This window comes from Geotrypetes seraphini, chromosome 5 (genome assembly GCF_902459505.1).
Source record: "Geotrypetes seraphini chromosome 5, aGeoSer1.1, whole genome shotgun sequence".
NCBI classification, from domain to species: domain Eukaryota; kingdom Metazoa; phylum Chordata; class Amphibia; order Gymnophiona; family Dermophiidae; genus Geotrypetes; species Geotrypetes seraphini.
Window position 1 is genome coordinate 271723467 of NC_047088.1, and position 20553 is coordinate 271744019.

At 42.0% G+C, this 20553-nt stretch overlaps 1 protein-coding gene across 1 annotated transcript in view; it reads left to right on the top strand.

Annotated features, from left to right (window-relative positions):
• The window catches only part of LOC117360428 (unconventional myosin-X-like), a 483786-nt gene that overhangs the window by 127257 nt on the left and 335976 nt on the right, over nt 1-20553 (top strand). The window contains exons 16-17 of the mRNA XM_033944140.1: nt 2401-2483; nt 17111-17219. Of these exons, the coding sequence (XP_033800031.1) occupies nt 2401-2483; nt 17111-17219 (192 nt within the window). The remainder of the gene's footprint in view (nt 1-2400; nt 2484-17110; nt 17220-20553) is intronic.

Here is a 20553-nt window from a genome sequence, read left to right on the forward strand (position 1 = left end):
TGAACAAAATAACCATGACTACAATATTGTCCAGAACGCTAACTAAAGTGCAAGAATGGGTGGGGAGATACCATCTCAAGCTAAATACTGAAAAAAATGACCTATTATGGCTTGGGCAACACACATCTGATCCCATCTACTATACCTCAAGTACTGGGAGTCACTTTAGATAGCTTGTTAAATGTTGAAGATCATGTTACCAACTTAGTCTGAAAATCCTTTCTTACACTACAAAAACTAAGACGAGTAAAACCCTACTTATTCCGACAGCACTATAGGATACTAGTACAGTCAAGGATATTGTCACTATTAGACTACTGCAATGCTCTACTCTCGGGTATCTCCATGAAATTAATGAAAAAACTGCAACTGATAACAAAACACTACAGCAAAACTCATGTACTATCAATCAAGATTTGACCATGTCACACCACTGCTAAAAAAACAGAATAGAATTCAAACTCTGCTGCGTAGTATTTAAAACACTATATGATGACACCCCTAATAGTTTTCCCAGATTTACTGAACTATTAGGTAGATCTGCGGACCAACGTAACTCTAACAACTTGACCCTATGGTTCCCAACTCTGAAAGATATAAAACAGAAGACATCTCACAGCAAAGCATTCAACTACCAAATAGCTAAGATGTGGAACTAATTTCCCATTGAAATTCACACTACCACAATATATCTACTTTCGCAAAAATCTGAAAATATGACTTTTAAGAAATTCCTATCAGGGGTCTAAAGAGACTCAGGCTAATAATACAAGTCAAGAAAAACAATGTTAATGGTCAGCTGCTATCTTTAATATATTACCTCAGACTGTATGTATAATTTGATAACTTTAGGTAGCATACTAGGTCTGACAATTAAGTTCATGAACTTGCCATTGTGTGCATAAATTGGTAGCACTGTACAAACAGCTCGGTAAGGTTTCATAACCTTGGTATATCAGTGTCTCACAGGTGTCGTATTAACGTGTGGCTATGTCTTGTTGAGTGGTGTTCATTATTGTTGCATGTTTTTGTGTACCGTTGTGAGAATGTCGGAGCTTGAATTAGAACAACGAACATTAAATTACTTGTTAAACTTGGCAAGAATGAAAGTGAAATCAGGAACATGTTAGTCCAAGTCATGAAGAAAAAATGGCAATCTATAAATGGATTAAATGCTTTTTATGAGGGGAGAAAAAGTATCACTAATGAAGAGAGGTCAGGGTGGCCAGTAACAAGCAAAACTGATGAAAAACATTGCAACTATTTGTCAAATTGTGCATCAAAAGCATCGGCAGACCAAATAAATAAGAATAATTTTATTCTTATATACCGCCAAAGCCATGGAAGTTCGAGGCAGTTTACAACAAGAAGCATTGGACAATCAGCGAAGAGGTCACAATCAAGTCATCAATACAATCTTACATAATGAAAGAAGTGGAAAGCTAAATAGTTCTTAAGGTTACTGGTTGAATTAGCAGAGCTGTATAGATTCTTAGGTTATAAAACGATTGAACAAACTTGGAGAGCATGATAACGTTACTAAGCCAATCGTTCGATTTGCCTGCCTGGAAGGCAAGAGTTCTGTCCAAGAATCTTTTGTAGTGGCAGGCCTTGATTGTCAGATATCAACAGAGAAAGAGGAAAATCTTAACGGAAGGTCTTAGCAGAAATGGTCCCTTATGGCTCTTGAATCACCGTCTGCGAGGGAGTTTATAGCCAGTAAACAAAGAACTGTATTGGAACACATTCCCTACTCACCTGAACTGGCCCCCAATGACTTTTTTCTATAGCCAAAGATAAAGGAAATATTGAAAGGAAGACATTTTGATGACATTCAACTGTTTTGATGGGTGGACTAGGCGCTGGTATCAGGGCATAGCTTCCCAAGGGAAATACTACAAAGATGACCATCGTGACATTCAGCAATAAGGTATGGAGCACTTTTCTAGGATGACTGAATGAACTTAGTTGTCAGACCTCATATACAATTCTTTATAGCATGTATAACTCTATACAGAATTCTATATAGCAAGATGCTGCTTGTAACCCACCTAGAACTGAAATTAATGAGGATTCAGCTAGATATAAAATTGCATATAACATAATTACTGCTATAGAATTCATGCATAAGTCCACATTTTAGCCATACTGGTTCAGACCAATGGCCCATCTACCCAGTATCCTATTTCCAACAAGTACCTGGCAAAAATTCAAATAGTAGCAACATTCCATGGTACCAATCCCAGGGCAAGCAGTGGCTTCCGCCATGTCTGTCTGAATAGCAGACTATGGAATTTTCCTCTAGGAACTTGTTGAAACCTTTTTTAAACCCATCTATGTTAACTGCTGTTGCCACATCCTCTGGCAACACTGGTCTAAGTATCCTTTCCTACTTTACAGGTCCTATATGATGTGAGAGGTTTCTTGGGGAAGAACAGAGACACTTTCCGAGAGGACATACTGAATATACTGAAAGACAGCAGGTACCAGCAGCCTCCCTTCCTCCCCCATCATGTCCCCATCATGTTTTCCTCTTAGAAGTGCCGCCCTCCTTTCATCTAGGAACATGAGGTTAATGTCAGACAAAATAGTAACAAACCATTACACAGAATACAGACTAAACATTGGTTCAACCAAGAGAAATCTGTTACATTTTCTTCAAGGAGTTAATAAACATGCCGAAAAAGGAAGGTGAGCTGGTTGATGTAATGGATCTAGATTTTCAGAAAGCTTTTGACAGAATTCTTCATGACAAACTTCTGAGGAAATTAAAAAGCAATGGAATAGGAGGCAATGTTCTGTTGTGAATTGGGAATTGGCTGAAACATAGAAAACAGAGAGTAGAATTAAATGAACAATTTTCTCAACTGAGGGAAGATTGATAGTAGGGTGCCCCAGAAATTTGTACTGGGACTGGTGCTTTTTAACATATTGAAAATGATCTGGAAATAGGGGCAATAGGTGATCACTGTTAAAATTTACTCTGGACATGGGTTCACATGATGATTGGGTGCTAGGCAGAGGCCTGGTAGACTAGTTCCCAAGAACTCCCAAAACTCATATGAATAACACCAAGACAGTACATGCTGTAATTGTCTGTTGCATACGTTCAATTTATTCTTACTTTACAAAACTTTGAATGATTTTTTTTCAACACTATAGTACATAAATCCAAATGTATGAATGAAGGCCAGTATGGCTAATTAGCAAGCCCCATGAAAATGTTTGTGCTACAAAACAATGAAGGCCGAAAATGTTAGACATACAAGGAAATTCTCTAACCAGCACTAAGTTAGTTAGAAGATGCCGTTTGAAATGACAATAAACATTAAATTTAAAGCACTTACTGGCACCTAAACAAAAGGAACTGGAATCATGCCTCTGGAAGCGCGATGCACATCAAAGATAAGTGTGGGAAATGTAGGCCGAGAAAACTCTGGCCTACATTTCTGGTGCCTATCTTCCTACCAATTTTTATCCTACCCTGTCAGAAATTAAAAATCTAAATAGTCTAGGGCTTGCCATCAGCTGATCGTGGCAAGGGAATCCCAATCAGCTAAGTTGGGGTCTTCTAGAAGTAGGGAGATCCTGGATTCTCTACAAGGAGAACTGTTCCATGCGAGATGGGATCATACTGGACTTCAAAGTATGGTACAGTGGGTGATCATCTGGTATCCAGTGATTACTGCATGGTACAGTTTAATATTAAGATGGGTATAGAGAGGGCTCATTTAAAAGTAAAGGCTCTAGACTTTTAAGCAACTAACTTTGTTCAGATGGGGAATTACGTCAAGGAATTGTCTGGATGGAAACATCTGGAAGGAGTAGAAATGCAGTAGGCAAAACTGAAAGGAGTTAATGTAAGGGCAATACACCATTCTGTAAGAAAAGTAAGTAAAGGTAAGAGGAAAAGAAGGCCATTTTGGTTTTCAAAAGTAGTAGCAGGAGAGGTAAGGAAAAGAGATTAGCTTTCATAAGCTAAAAAATATCACAAAAAAAGGATAGGTTAAAATATCTGGAAAAATTAAGAGAAGCTGGTCCAGTAGTTGGGAAAACAAAGATACAAATGGAAGAAAAAAAATAGCTTATATGGTAAAATGTATAGGTATATTAGTGATAGGAAGAAGTGCAAAAGTGGCATTGTAAGACTCAAAGGGGAAGGGGAGACATATGTAGAAGCTAGTAAAAATAAGGCTGAATTGCTTAACAAATATTTCTGTTCTGTGTTCACAGCTGAAGCACCGGGAGCAGGACCACAGAAGACAAATGCAAATAGTGATAGAGGTGTGGTAAACCCTGCTCCAAGCTGCTTTCTCCATCTAAGTTAGCTTCTTAGGAAATTCCTTGTACTCTAGGATCTTCTTTATCTATGGTCCAGCAAAGAAACCATCTTTGACCTTTGCGTCAGACAGATAAGGGAAGATAATAATAATAATAATAACTTTATTCTTCTATACTGCCATAATCTTGCGACTTCTAGGCGGTTTACAACTGAAGAGAGCTGGACAATCAGCGATTTACAATATGCAGATAGAGAAATTACAGTATACAGAATCTTAGAAATGCAGCAATTATAATATACAGTTTGTTTAGAAATTCAGGGAGGTCCTTTTTGATGTCTTGAAGGTACTTGAAGGCTGCCAACTCCATATCTAGAGCTCTGACAAATTATTATATTAGAAACATAGAAACATAGAATATGACGGCAGAAAAGAGCCTTCGGCCCAACAAGTCTGCCCACTCAATAACCCTCCCCCCTAAGTTCCTCTTTGAAGTGAACCCACATGTTGATCCCATTTGTTCTTAAAGTCAGTCACGTTATTGACATCAACTACCTGAAGTGGAAGATCAGTCCAACGGTCAACCACTCTTTTGGTGAAGAAGTACTTCCTAGTGTCACCATGAAATCTCCCGCCCCTGATTTTTAGTGGATGCCCTCTTGTCGTCGTAGGTCCTGTAAGGAAAAAGATATCTTCTTCCACCTCAATATCCAGATCCAGTACCTGATCCTACCAGATGGTCTGGATCCAACTAGATTCAATACTCATTCCCATCAAAAGAACTAGATCCACCTAGATCCTGTATTCATTCCCACCAGGAGGGCAGCAAATCCCATCAAAAGGACCAAATCCACCCAGATCCAGCATCCATTTTCATTTGAAAGGCTGGATCCAGCACTAATTCACACCATAAGGGCTGGATCCAGCACTCTTTCAAACCAGAAGGACAGCATCTACCCAGATCCAACACTCAATCTCACCAAAATGCTGGCCCAATTTGATGTGCAATGGTGGCATCAGCACCTTCCAGGGGTCTATCAGTGGTTCCCAAAGAGAACCTGGTCCTTTGTGGCCAGTCCCGCTTTTGGTAGTATACTTTTTGTGTCCCTGCTATTCCAAAGGCATAGATATCGGGGAAACTTGGTAAAACTGTCTTGGAGACCCATTAGGAATACCACCATTTTGAAGACTCCGATGACCTCCCAGCCATACTCATTATACTTCAGTGCACCTAGTAAGGTGTTGTTGCTGTTGTAATCCTCTTTGAGGTGCACAGAGTGAGCCAGTGGAGATGGGTATTTGTTCCCATTATGGAGCAGCACAGCTTTGATGTTCCTGGATGAGATGTCAACTCTTTTGGGTTACAGGCAATTCCAATTACCTCAAACAGACTAGTGACATTGTGGCAGAATCAGAGCCCATCTTGATGGGAGAAGAAGGTGGAAAAAGCTCAGTGAGGCTTCCTCTGATCTGTGACTTGCACACTTTCATCCAACAAGTTCCACTGCTTGAGCCTAGATGTCAAAAGCTCAGCATTGGTGAGACCAAGATCTCTGATCAAAGTCATTGAAATCTTTTTTGGTTTGGATAGTATAGGTTTCTCTCATCAGCTTCACCACTGATATTATAAACTGGATCTACAATGTCTCCCTCACTCTTATCTGCTGCTCTCTTCTGATGACAGCTACTTTCTTTCTGGGGGAGTGGGTATGGGGAGCTCAGGGCAATGCAGCACCAGGCCATTACGATAAAGGAACATCTGGATATGTGATTGCAGATGCAAGCTTGCCAGTTTGACGTTTGGAAAGGTCCACCATACAGAAGCATCAGTTGCTTGAATGGTCAGTGGGTTCCCACCAAATTCTTGTGATACCAAGCTTCATGGCTCTCTTTTCCTCGCTCAATGTACTTGCTATGTGAACAAGTCTACTAATCAAAAATGTCAACAAAAAGAAGACTTGTGAATAGAGAAGTCTATAGTAAATAGCAGTACCCTCAGACACCTGTGCTGTTAAACCATCAAAGATTTCTTATAACAGCTTACACAGGTGAAATATATCATTCACTGGGTTCTGCTTGAGTCCATTGTCTCCTCCCAACTCTCAGCCTACCTGGAAAGATTCTCTACCCTCCTACCCTATCAATACGGCTTCAGACCCAACTTCAGTACTGAAACCCTCCTGATTTCCCTAATCTCGAAGATCCAACAACTTCATTCTCACAAAAAATTTGCCGTTCTCCTTCAATTCGACCTCTCTGCAGCCTTCGACGTTGTCCATCATGACATTCTAATCTTCTTACTCTCCGAGATAGGCATTAGCTCCACAGTCCTTGACTGGTTCTCAAACTTCTTACGCTCTCGCTCTTACAACGTTACCAAGAATGGTACCTCATCCTCCCCATGGAAACCGACATGTGGAGTCCCACAAGGCTCCCCCCTATCTCCTATCCTCTTCAACATTTATATGTCCTCCCTGAACCTCCTCCACCTTTCCCCCCTAGAAACACTCTACACTTACGCAGACGATATCCTGGTCCTCCTCGAGACCGACGCAAACCTCACCAATCTCGCAGCAAACATCTCTTCATGCATAACCAACCTTCAATCCTGGGCCCTCGCTGTACAAATGAAACTGAATGAGTCCAAAACCAAACTACTTTGGCTTGGCCCTAAACTTGATCATCTACCCACTTCCATCCCACTGTCCACAGGCTCCTCTCTACAACTGGAGTTCTCTAGCAAAGTCCTGGGCATCACCATAGATTCCTCGCTATCCTTCAACGACCACCTCAATTCCCTGATTAAAAAATGCTTTTACAGCCTTCACATGCTGAGGAAAGTGAGGTCCTGCTTCCACCAAAAACACTTTGCCGTGCTCGTACAGTCCATCATCCTCTCCAGATTGGATTATTGCAATTCCATTTACCTTAGCTTAACAAAGAAAAGCCTCCACAGACTCCAACTAATCCAGAACACAGCGGCCAAACTTATCTTCTCAAAAAGTAAATTTGACCATGTCTCTCCGCTCCTGTCCAAGCTCCACTGGCTTCCTGTCATCTCCAGGGTCCACTTTAAATGTGCCTGCTTAACCTTCAAGATCCTCCACGGCATCCTTCCACCTCTTATCCCTCTATCCTGGATTTCCTCAAATCCATTCTTCACTAGATCCACGCAAAAACTAAAATTATCCCTCCCCTCCTTAAAAGGCATCTCCCTCGTTGGTAAACTTGGTTCCTCCCTCCACTTCAGAATCGCTCAGTTATGGAATAGTTTCCCTTCCCCTCTCCGCAACTTGAGCCCCCTTCTACCATTCCGTAAGCTTCTGAAGACCTGGCTCTTCTCCAAAACGTAACCTCATCCCCTCCCTAGTATTATCACACCTATCCTCTCTTCTTACCTACTTCTATAAATCTATTGGAGTTCCGTTCCTTCCCTAACCATGTAAACCGTGTCGAGCTCCACCTGTGGAGATGTTGCGGTATATAAACCCAAGATTTAGTTTAGTTTAGTTTAGTTTTGTATATAAAGTGCTAATGCTTAGTGCACATAATATAGATAATGTAAAGTGCTCAAGTATAAATATTGGTACAAAAATATAAGACAGCACTTTCTTAAAGCGCTTTATGATAAGTGCTGTCTTATATTTTTGTACCAATATTTATACTTGAGCACTTTACATTATCTATATTATGTGCACTAAGCATTAGCACTTTATATACAAAAACAGCAGAACCCAATGAATGATATCTTTCACCTGTGTAAGCTGTTATAAGAAATCTTTGATGGTTTAACAGAACAGGTATCTGAGGGTCCTGCTATTTACTATAGACTTCTCTATTCACAAGTCTCTTTTCCTCACTACCATGCTGTAGAACAAAATGAAACTGTGGTAATGAAAACAATAAATTTATTTCACCTATGACTAATGTGTATGAGATTCTCACAACATATTTCATATATGATATATTTTCAAATAACATTGAAAATTTTAAAATTTAATTATTCTTAAAAATTAAGCATTCTAAGGAATTGTATAGCAGAAAATTCAGCCATCCTAATGAGAAACAAAATTGTGGAGGTGGTGGAGACAGTGACTGTGTCTGAATTAAAAAGGGCCTGGGATAGGCATGTGGGATCTCTCGGAGAGAGAAAGAGATAATGGTTACTGCGGAAGAGCAGACTAGATGGGCCATTTGGCCTTTATCTGTCATCATGTTTCTATGTTACTCGCATTTGAAGTGAGGTGCCCAAGGTTTGCCTTGTTCCCCAACAGGCATGCCAAAATATGCCTTTTAGGCATTGCACATCTTAGCAGATGCGTCTATGGAGCACTTTTCCCCCTTGTCTTAATAAATTGGCCGCATACATAGAAAAATGCATCTGTTGGATGTTTGCAGCCTCTGAATGCCATCTACAAAACAATGCAGGTATGTTACCACTTAGGCAGTTGGAACTGATCTGAGCTGGTGGGCTTAAGATCTCTATAGTTATATGTACTGTTTATATTGATGGAAAGATCTAGAAAGTTCTTTAAAGGGTCCTTTTACTAATGCCTATGGCCAAAATTAGAGCATCTGGCACCTACTGCCGATTGTGGCCCACGGCAATTCAGAAATTACCATGGGTCAAAAAAGTGTGGCTTCTGGGAGTGTCTGCTTAGAGGCAGGTTTCCACATACACATTCTGTGGTAACAAAGCATCTGATATTTTGCAGGCAGTAAAGGCTCCTATGCTAATCTGGCAGTAAGAAGTGCTGCATGCCTTTACCACAGTGCGCCAGTGCTTTTTGGGTTTGCATACCCAAAACATGCCCCTTCCTCCATCCATCTCCACCCACAGCAAGCCTTACTGCCTGAATTTGCATGCATTAAATCTTTTTTTACCGCAGTGGCAACTACGGTGTGCCTGAGATACTGTTTCTCATGTGGCAATACCCTACCATATCTTAGTTAAAAGGCCCCTAAGTTTATTCAACTTGGAATCAATCAAGAATGTTCTGCAAAAAAAGGTAAATTTCAAAATATCAATGTCCTAGTCACAAAACAGAGTATAGTGATGTTTCCGGAATTACAGGAAGACACAGACATAGAAACATGAAGGCAGATGAAGGCCAAATAGCCTATTCAAACTTCCCATCCATTATCTCCACATCTCCCTAAGAGATTCCATATGCCTATCCCACGCTTTCTTGAACTCGGACACAGTCTTTGTTCCCACCACCTCTACCGGAAGCCTATTCCACGTATCTACCACCCTTTCTGTATAAAAGTTTTTTCTTAGATTACTCCTGAGCCTATCACCTCTTAACTTCATCCTTTGCCCTCTCATTCTGGAGCTTCCTTTCAAATGAAAGAGATTTGCCTCATGCCACATATTTATTTATTTTAGTTATTTATTCCATTTTCTATACCAGTGGTCTCAAACTCAAACCCTTTGTTGGGCCACATTTTGGATTTGTAGGTACTTGGAGGGCCGCAGTGTGCAGTGCCTGATCCTTTGGTCTACACACTTGATATTGAAAAAAGACATCAAGTGTGTAGACCAAAGGACTCAGGCACTGCACACTACAAATAAAATCAATATAAAAAGCTTATCCTCCCAGCTTCCTGATGTAGCGTAGCGAAACACAGACTGTGATGGAGCCGTGAACTGACCTTTTCAGATAAATGGTCTACTGTTAAACAACTTTTGTAGAGCCATAACATTTGCCACTCCAGTAGAAACAAGTATCCTTGCTCCATGCAATGTGTTATGATTAAAATTCAAGCACCTTTCCAGTGACATTGTACCGCTGCTGTGGCGCCTTGCTGAAGAGCTTATGAGCACATTTAAATATTTAAAAGCCTTTAAATGTTATATAAAGATATTATTTGAGAAACTTGCCCAGTATTGATGAGGAGGTTTTTTTGTGTTTTGTTCTATTTTGAAAGTATTGCCCACTCAAGTGGACTGCAATTTAAAATCCCCGGTCTGTTTGGATCAAACTTGCATCCATCTTTGGCATTAACTTAATATTCAGTTTTTCTGCTTTCTTTTCAAAATCTACATTTCCATGTCTTACCTTCCCTTCCTATCTCTCTCTTCTTCCGTCCCTATTTCCATGGTCTGACATCTCTTTTCTTCCTTTCTCTCCCTCCCTCCTTCCTTCCTGTCCCCTGGTCTGGCATCTGTCTCCTTCCCTCCCCCAACTTTTTATTTCTTTCACCCTGCCCCCTTCTTTCTTTCTCTCTCCATGCCCCCTTTCTTTCTGTATGTCTGTCTTTCTCTCTCTCCGTGCCCCCTTTCTTTCTTTTTTTCTTTCTCCATGCCCTTTCTTTCTTTCTCTCTCCATGCCCCCTTTCTGTCTGTGTCCCATCTCCCTTCTTTCTTTCTGTCTCCCTGTCCCCCCCCTTCTTTATTTATTTCTCCCTGTCCTCCCCCAAGCAACCACCATTGGGGAACAAGCTGCCACTGCTGCCATAGGGGAACAGGCCGGCGCCGAGTTCTTAGCTCTCCCTACTTATCTTCCCCAGTGTGGGGCCAACCAATTCTCACCACCTGATGTCAATTCTGCCAGCGATTGGCTGGCCCAGAACTTCCTCTCCAACGTTAGAATTGACGTCGGGTGGTGAGAATTGGTCAGCTCCGCGCTGGGGAAGATAAGTAGGGAGAACTAAGAACTCGGCGCAGGCCTGTTCCCCAATTGTGGCGGTGTTAGCCTATTCCCCAATGGCGGCGGTGGTAGCCTATTCCCCGAGGGTGGCCTGTTCCCCAATGGCGGTGGCTTGGGGGAGGGCAGTGAGAAGGGAAGCAAGTTGTGGACCCCTGCTTTAGGCGAGCCGCGAGCCACACAAGTGGCTAAAGAGCAGCATGCGGCTCATGAGCCGCAGTTTGCCGACCACTGACATAGGCCAATGTGAAGAAACACACCACTGGAGAAATCATAGGGGGTTAAAAAAAATTTCTGTGTAATAGACAATTGCAATTTCCAAAGAAACATATTTTTCACATACTTGTCACATACTTGTCAAAGGCCTACAGCCCTGCACTGCAACCGCCACCACAGTCTGGGATGCCTCGTTGTTCGGTTCCGATGCTTGCGGGTGAGCTGCAGGGCAGAGTGAGCTCTAGATCCGGGCTGAGAGGGGGCGGAGGGAGGCTGAGACTGCAAGATGCACAGCGCAACCTGGCGGCTGCTCGCTGACATTCATGATGACTAGAGATTCAAGCCAAAGGGGATAGAGGGAGGCTGAGACTGGGAGAAGCACAGCACCACCAGGAGGCCATTTGCCGACATTCCTTCCAGTGTCACACCCTCGCTCTCTGCGAACACCCTGAGCTTGTTACTGGCGTGGTCCCTTTAGAATTAGGGTCACCTTTCAAGTTGGTAGTCCCTGGCAAATGCCCAACTAAGCTTATTCTTCAAGGGTTTTGAAAAATCACACTTTGTCAGAATGGCCTTGGTGAAAACATAAGCTTTTATTCAGCCACCGGCCGTGGAATTACTGTGCCGCTCCAGGTTTTCCTGGTAGCATGAACATCATACAAAAACAACAGAAAAAGTTCATCTCACTTGTAGTCACCCAGTAATCAGCTCTGGACTGGGTTAATAAACCACATACAGTCATTAATATTCCAGGAGGTTAGGAGGTGAAACAGTTAGCACAAATAACTCTCCATTGTAGCTTTACAGGAGAGACATTCTTGTTCAGGGTTGAGAAATATTCTGTGCTGTCTTCCAGTGCTCTTACACTCTCCAGCTGGGCTGGACTTTCCTCCCTAGTCCCGAGCAGGCTTTTCCCTGAGAGGGTTAATTTCCTTATCCCCATGAGGCAGGCAGACTAATTGAATTAGTTAGTCGCTAAGGCACTATCTTTACAGCTGGGCCCTTTCACGGAGTGTGGAAGTCAGGAAATTCTGGGCTTTAAACTAGCCATCATTACACCCTGGCTTTTGGTTCAGCTGTGAACATAACCTGAAGAGGAGATTACTGTAGCCTTTCTAAACTCCAGCAAAACAGCATGTAAAATTGCAATACAGGATTATTTCCCTAGTAACTCCCACAGTCATTAGTTCACAGAGCAAGCAGAGAAATACAGCCAAGACAAAACCTCTGTTCACAGACCTTTCCCAGGATATTCAGCTCTCCATCTCCTCTGAACAGCTTTCCTGTATAGCCCCACTTTCTTCCCATACCATGGGCTCTGGGGAAAGGAATTCGGTGGCCAAATTACCAGCCTGTTCCTCAGTCATTTCCCAGTCAGTGCTGAGGAACTGCTCAGCCCCGTCCTGCCTCTGCTCTACTGCCAAGCCTCGTTCTGCTCCTCCTCCTTCCTCCCTCTGCTCTCTAACAAGCCTGGGTTTAAGCTGAGGGGAAGAACCACTCCCCCTTGGCTTTGGATGGGGGAAGGGAATTCCTTCCTCAGCCCATGCCGTTTCTCTGAGGGGAAACTGCCTATGAGCTTTCTGCCTTACAGGCAATGGACAATAGCAAGGCAGCTTCTTCCTGCCTGGCTCTGGAACTGCTTCAGGTAAGTCTAAGCCTTCCTGTTCTATTTCCATTTCATTGTCACTCACCAGGTAGTCAGCTAATTTACTGTCCTGGGCACTGACCTGGTCAGCCCTTCTGCACTGGGGTTTACATACTTTCCTTAATTTCCCTGTGGCAAACCTTGGGGAAGACGTCACACCAGAGAGACACAAGTCAATTACAGAAGTCGCTGTCTGTACGTGATTGTCCTCTCCATAATCGTAAAACTTGTGCCGGCCGCAAAATAGTCCCTGGGGGGCCGCAAGTTTGAGACCGCTGTTTTATACCGTTCTCCCAGGAGAACACATTTATTCAGGTACTCAAGCAGTTTTCCCTGGTATTTAAATGTCTCTATCATATCTCCCCTCTTCCTCCTTTCCTCCAAAGTATAAAGATTGAGATCTTTAAGTCTATCCCTGTTCACCTTATGATGTAGACCACCAACCATTCTATTTTCTCAAGTTTGTCAACCTTATCGATATAAACTCCTGTTATTCTGGCTTGTCTGTCTGTATGCTCCACCTCCGCGCTCCCTTTTGCTATGCAAGATTTTTTATTTTTATTTTTTAATTATTTATTTGATTTTCATTTAAGTACAGAATTGTGCTTAACAGGAAATATAAGGAAGCTACCGTAATACATCCAATTACCTATTGGGTTAAAATAAAAATGAACCAGGCCAAAAACCGGTCTCGGGAAACAGATACAACTTATCCATAGTCCTCAAATTAAGAAGGGAGGAGAAGAACAAGAGAGAAACTCTTCTAGGAAAGAAAACCTAGAGTGAAAACATCGGCTTTAACAACGGACTAGAATCACTGGGGTGCAAACGAAACTCCTTTTCCTTCTAAAAAGAAACGCAACTAATCTAGGTCATAAAAAATCTTCTTATTTTCTTGGTATAATATAAAACATTTACAAGGAAATCTTAACTGAAAAGAAGCACTCAAAGAAATCACTTTATCGCGATATGTAAGAAATTATTTTCTTCTTGACTGAGTCCATTTAGAGACATCTGGATAAATATATATTCTTTCTCCCAAATAAGAAACTTGCTTCAAATTATAATAGAGTCTCAAAATCAGATCTTTATCCTGATAAAATACCAGGGAAACTATTAATGTGGCTCGTCCTGACAATTCAATATCTGATGACTCCAAATTTGCTGATACTTCTTGTTCTGTTGTTGTATTCATTTATTTTATAGTCCTTTTTAGGTAATAAATCTTTTGCAGGGGTGGTAAATTCACTTCCGGAATTTTTAATGTAGAAATGAGAAAATCTTTGGAAATCTCTCTGGGAGCTTTAAATTTAGGCATTGGAAAATTCAGTATCCTGAAGTTTAAACTCCTATTTTGATTTTCCAGATTTTCAGTCTTCCAAAGGAGGAAAACTTTGTCCATTGCTTGTTGTTTAATAACAGTTCTTATCTCCACTGTGGACTTTTGAATTTCCCCAATTTGCTTTATATGGTCTTGAATGTCTGTCTCAAATTGTTTAACTTTGGTTGAAACATTAGCCATAAGAGAAATAAATCCCGTACATACCAACTGTAAATTCTCTATAGCTCCCCAAAGTGTATGTAAGATGTTTTAACATGGATTGTGTTTACATTATAAGGGGAGAATGTGGCACACTAGTTAGAGTTACAGCCTCAGAACCCTGAGGTTGTGGGTTCAAATCCCATGCTGCTCCTTGTGACCCCATTGCCCCAGGTACATTAGGCAAAATTGTAAGGTCACCAGGACAGACAGGAAAAAATGTTCACATTCCTGAATAAATTCATGTAAACCATTCTGAGCTTCCCTGGGAGAATAGTATAGAAAAATTAATAAACTGTTATTTGAACCGTTTACAGTTGTAGCTGTTTGCCTATGTCTGGGTTATGAGTGATTTTCTTGAAAAAGGTGGCCAATGAATCCTAATAAAGAAATAATAGATAGTTGCCCCAGTTCTATGTGGGACTGGCAGAAATTGGCAATTCACTGGCATTACATTACATTACATTACATTAGGGATTTCTATTCCGCCATTACCTTGCGGTTCAAGGCGGATTACAAAAGGTTAATTTGAAAAAGGTGGCCAATGAATCCTAATAAAGAAATAATAGATAGTTGCCCCAGTTCTATGTGGGACTGGCAGAAATTGGCAATTCACTGGCATTACATTACATTACATTACATTAGGGATTTCTATTCCGCCATTACCTTGCGGTTCAAGGCGGATTACAAAAGGTTAATTTAAAAAAGACAGAATTACAATGATTAGCTAGAGAGGTAAGTTGTAGATCTTAAGAGCATTTAGAGGTCGTGTTGTTATTGCTGTTTCAGGAATTTCTTGAAAAGTGTGGTTTTTATTTCTTTTCTGAATGTCCTATAGTCTGGGGTGGTCATCAGAAGGTTGGAGATCTGGTTGTCCAGTCTTGCGGCTTGAGTGGCTAGGAGGCCGTCGTGTAGTTTTGTTCTTTTTACTTCTTTGATTGGGGGGGGTATGAATGGGGAGTGCGTTTTTCTGTGTCTGGTACTGGGTGCTTGGATGAGGCGATTGTTCAGGTATGATGGGCTGTCTCCGTGTAGGGTTTTAAATAATATGCAGTAGAATTTGAAATGGATTCTTTCTTGGATTGGGAGCCAGTGTGAGTTGATGAAGGCTTCAGTGATGTGGTCATGTTTTTTCAATGAGTAGATGAGTCTCAAAGCTGTATTTTGGATTGTTTGGAGTTGTCTTATCGCAGTTGCAGGACATGGAAGGAAGAGTATGTTACAGTAGTCCAATATACCTAGTATTAGGGATTGTACTATAAGTTGGAATTGTGTTCTTTCAAAGAATTTTCGGACTTGTCTCAGGTTTCTCATGATTGCGAATGATTTTTGAATTGTTTTATTTATTTGCGGTTGCATTGTGCAGCATCTGTCTATGGTCATGCCTAGTAGTTTTATGGTGGTTTGGATGGGATATTTGGTTGCGTTTATGTCTAGGTTGGTTGTGGTTTGGATCTTGTCATTTTCTAGGAGGATGAATTTGGTTTTGTCTTGGTTGAGTTTAAGAGTTTAAGAGTCTATGTGGAGTTTAATGATAAAGGGAATGGGACATGTTATACCACTTTTTCTGACCTCCATGTAGTCCCCAGAGCTGCTGATCTCCATACACTTGTGGATCGTGCTGCCACCGATCTGCTGTATGTTGAATCAGGTGGGACCTTGAGCATCTGCGGCAGAATCTACAGGTGTAAGGAGGTCAGCAGCTCTGGTGGGTGCATGGAGGTCTACAAATAAGCAGTGGATTTCCCCAACTTATCTCAATAATGACATATGGACTTCTCTTTTAGGAAATGATCCAAGCCTTTTTAAACCCCACCAAGCTAACTGATTTCACCATATAAGAGTCATTCCCTTTATCATTAAATGCCACATAGACTCTTAAACTTGGTTGAGTTTAAGAGTCTATGTGGCATTTCCACATAGAAACTATCCAGTAGGTGAAAGTCCTTGAAAATGATGCCTAGCCTTAAAGACCTCAACCTTCTATGCAAAATAGGGGTTAATATCAACTGGCTAATCTTTCTCTACATGTTTAAGAATACAGTATGTTCAAAAAATCTAATAAATTTGTAACAAAAGGCTTGCCTTTGCTGAACCCATGTTGAATTATTCCCTTTAAGCCAGGTGTATGTAAATGGTTAGTAAGTTTGTTTTTTGGGATTACTTTCTACCATTTGGGTTTATATTTTCATAGATCTGGCATTACTTTACCTACCCTCCATTCTTCAGGAATTGTAGCTTTTTGTAAATTATAAGTTGCAAATTTCTTTTTTTTTAATATCAATTTTATTAAGGAATAGTTCTAGCACAGTTTACCAAGCTCATGTTTAAATTTTTTCAGAATTCTGGGCTAAATACCATCCAGTCCTGGTGATTTGTTAAATTTATTAAATTTTAGTTTATCAGTTTCTCGATTACATCTTATTTACTTTTTAGTTATTTAATGCTGTAGTCCAGGGGTGGGCAACTCCAGTCCTCGAAGGCCAGAATCCAGTTGGGTTTTCAGGATTTCCCCAATGAATATGCATGAGATCTATTTGCATGCACTGCTTTCAATGCATATTCATTGGGGAAATCCTGAAAACCTGACTGGATTCCATCCCTTGAGGACCAGAGTTGCCCACCCCTGCTCTAGTCAGTGATACTTATGGAATATAAGATGGAAACACGCAATAAATGACTAGCTCCAGTTTCTGAAGCTTTGGGAAATGCCAATGATTGGCGATAAAGCTCCAGAAATTTCAAATCTGATTCTGTTTATATATATATATATTTTAAGGTTGGACTTCATCTATGACCTCTTTGAAAAAGTCTCTAGTAGGAAGAGTGAAGAAACAATGAAGATGGGAACTCAGAGACGGAACCCTACTGTTAGCTCTCAATTCAGGGTAAGGAAGTGAGTGGGCAGTTTGAACCATTGAGCCCTAAGTAGTTACCCATAGTCCTTAAATCTAGCTATTCCCGCTAATCCTTGGTCAAATTTGCATGTCATCAATCTGAAAATTTATAGAAAACAAACAAGGAAATTTGTGAGATACTGTATACGTAAAATAATGCACAGGTCTGGAAAAGAGAACATAATAGCCATACTGAGTCAGACCGATGGTCTATGAAGTCCAGTATCCTGCTTCCAACATCGGTCAATCCAGGTCACAAGTATCTGGTAGAATCCCAAAGAATAGCAAGATTCCATGCTACCTATCCCAGGATTCCACCATTACTGTCTTAATAGCAGACCATGAACTTTTTCTCCAGGAATTTGTCCAAACCTGTTTTAAACTCGGATACACTAACCACAGTTACCACATCCTCTAGCAATGAGTTCCAGAGTTTTAGTTAGTTTCCCATCTGGGAATATGCAGGTATTTTAATATGTAAATATTATGTTTAACTGTATGTTTACATTTTTTACCAAAGTTGTATCTCACTTAGTAAATTTAAATAAGCGATTTACCAAATCAAAAATAAACTAGAAACTACCAAAATGTATGCTCCAAAGCTGGGGAAAGATAAGGGAGCTTCAGAGTCTTAGAGGCAGATATGGTTATTAAATTTAGATAGAAAGATATTGGCCAAAATCATGGTAGACAGAGAGGGGTGAATAGTGTGGAATGTGCCATGGGAAAGTGTAGGCAGACTTGATACAGAAAAAGCTTTCCATAGGGTGATCTGACTATCTGTTGCAAGATTCAATAAATGACACTCAAAAATTGGTGCCCAAAAAATCAGCACTCAAAGTCAATAATACACCGTCATGGATGAATCTCTTAATAAAGGTGGTTAATAAATTCCAATAAATAAATATAATGAACAGTCAAAAATGGACGCCCATTATAGGATAGACTTGAGTGCCAATTTCAGCGCCAGAACACACTACTGAAACCAGGTGTACATCCTGGTGTCCAATTTGGGCACACTTTGCCAGAACTCTTTAACACTGCATGAACCTCCCATGAACACCCCCCCTCCCCTTTCAAGTGGTGCTCCATGGAATTTGGGCAGACATTGTTACACAATAGCATATAACAAGATGGGCACCCAACTCCAAATTACAGCCAATTAGTGGCCAGTTTAGTTGGGCGAACATCTTGGATTGGTGCCCAAATACCGGCACCCAATTTTTGGCATCATATATAGAATCCAAAATGGAGAAGCTTCAGAACTATTCTGGGTAGAGAGGAGAAAGTGACAGTTGCCCCCCTGTGCCCTACTTCTTTTTTTATCCTTGAACAAGCAGGCAGCATATTCACACATGTAAGGTGACATCATCCATGGAGCCCAGTACAGACAATGCTATAAGTGTACTGTCACTTTAAACTTCTTAAGAAGCTTTGAGAGTGCCTGCACCGTGCACGCACGAGTGCCTTCCCGTCTGACGGCTCGCAGTTCCTCAGTTTTTCATTCTCTGCGGAGTGAAGAAGTTGTGCTTAGGACTCTGTCCAAATTGTGTTGCCTTCCCAATGTCTTTTTGTCTTTTGGCTCGGTTTTTAATTTATTTTTCTATTAGTAGTACTAGTCTTCCTTCGGTTCTTCTTTAAACAACCTTTTTCTTTATTTTGCTTAAGTCTGGCCTTCAAGCCCTCTTTACGCGGTATTTTCTGACTGTTTATTTCTCCGGCTGCAACCACTGAGTTTTTTTAACATAGCCACTGAGATTTTCCCTCACATTTCGAGGCCTTCTCCCGGTTTTAAAAATTGCACCCATTCCCAACGACCCATCTCCATCACTGACTCGCACAACTGGTGCATTCAGTGCCTGGGCCCGGAGCATCGAGTGGACATGATCATTTCAGCTTCACCTCCTCTCCATTTTTCTGTTTCCACCCCCTCCCCTATGCTCTGGCATCTCTCTCTTCTCCTTTCCTTCCTTAATACTCCACCCCATGGTCTGGCATCTCTATCTCCTTCCCTTCCCTCCCCTCCCCCATGCCCTGGCATCTCTCTCCCTCCATGCTCTGGCACCTCCTCTCCTTTCTTTCCCTCTGGTCTGGCATTTGTCTCCTTAGTTTCCCTTCTCTCTCCCATGCCCTAGCATCTCTTTCCTCTCCTTCCATCTCCCCCTCCATTAGCTGGCATCACCTCTCCTTCCTTTCTCTCCCTCCCTCCTTCCTTCCTTTCTGGCATGTCTCCTTCCCTCCCCCTGACATCTATCCCTCCCCCTCCATGGTCTGATATCCCCTTTCCTTCTTTCCTTTCCCTCCTTCCCATGGGCTTGGCATCTCTCTTTACTCTCCTTTCCCTTCCCTGGTCTTCCTTCTCCCTCATTCCCTCTCTCTACCCAATTGGTTGCAGCAACTGCAGCATTCCTCTTCCCTTTTCCCCCTTCCCCCACTTCCCTGTCTCACACACCCGTCAGCAGCGCAGCATTCACAACTCACTGTTCCTGCTTGCTTACTTACTTTGGGCTTTTCTTGCTGCCGGGTTCCACCTACTTTCTGTTTCTGCGAAGGCAGGATCCGGCAGCAAGGAAGGCCCAAGGCAAGCAGAAGCAGCGAGTTGTAAGCTTCCGTCCCTCCCTTCAACTCCCTCACTGCCATAGCTCATGCCTTAGCCTGTGAGCGAATTCACCCATGCTCCGGCATGCTGGCTTCCCTTCTCCTCCCTCCTCCTGCTGACGTAATTTCCGGTTTCAGAGGAGAAGGGTCAGGAAACTGGCAAGCACAGTGTTAGAGCTTTGGAGCATGGGCTCAATTTGCTTACAGGCTACGGCGGGAGATAGGGCAGCGAGGAAGTCGAAAGGAGGGTGATTCTGGATCTGTTGGGCCAGCTGTGCACCCCCTTAGGGCGTGCACCTGTGGTGGACTTCACACACACACCTGCCCCCCTTGGTACACCACTGGGCCTACCTGTCACCAAGAGAACTACAGTGGTACCTTGGTTTACGAGCATAATCCGTTCCAGGATCATGCTTGTAATCCAAAATGCTCGTTTTTCAAAGCAAAGTTCCCCATAGGCTTTAATGCGACTTCTCTCTCCTCTCTTAAGGCAGCCGCTCCCCTGACAACACGCTCACCACGTACAAGGATGTCCTGCGTGCTTGTACGTGGTGAGCGTGTTGTTGGGAGAGCGGCTGCTTTAGGAGAGGAGAGAGAAGTCGCGCGCATGCTCATTCAGGATGGCCAGTTTAGATGGGAGCCGGGAGAGCGCTGACGGATGGCAGAGGCATCGCGGAAGCAGGAGGGCAGCCGCAAGGGGACCCTGAGGAAGGAAGGCAACACTTTG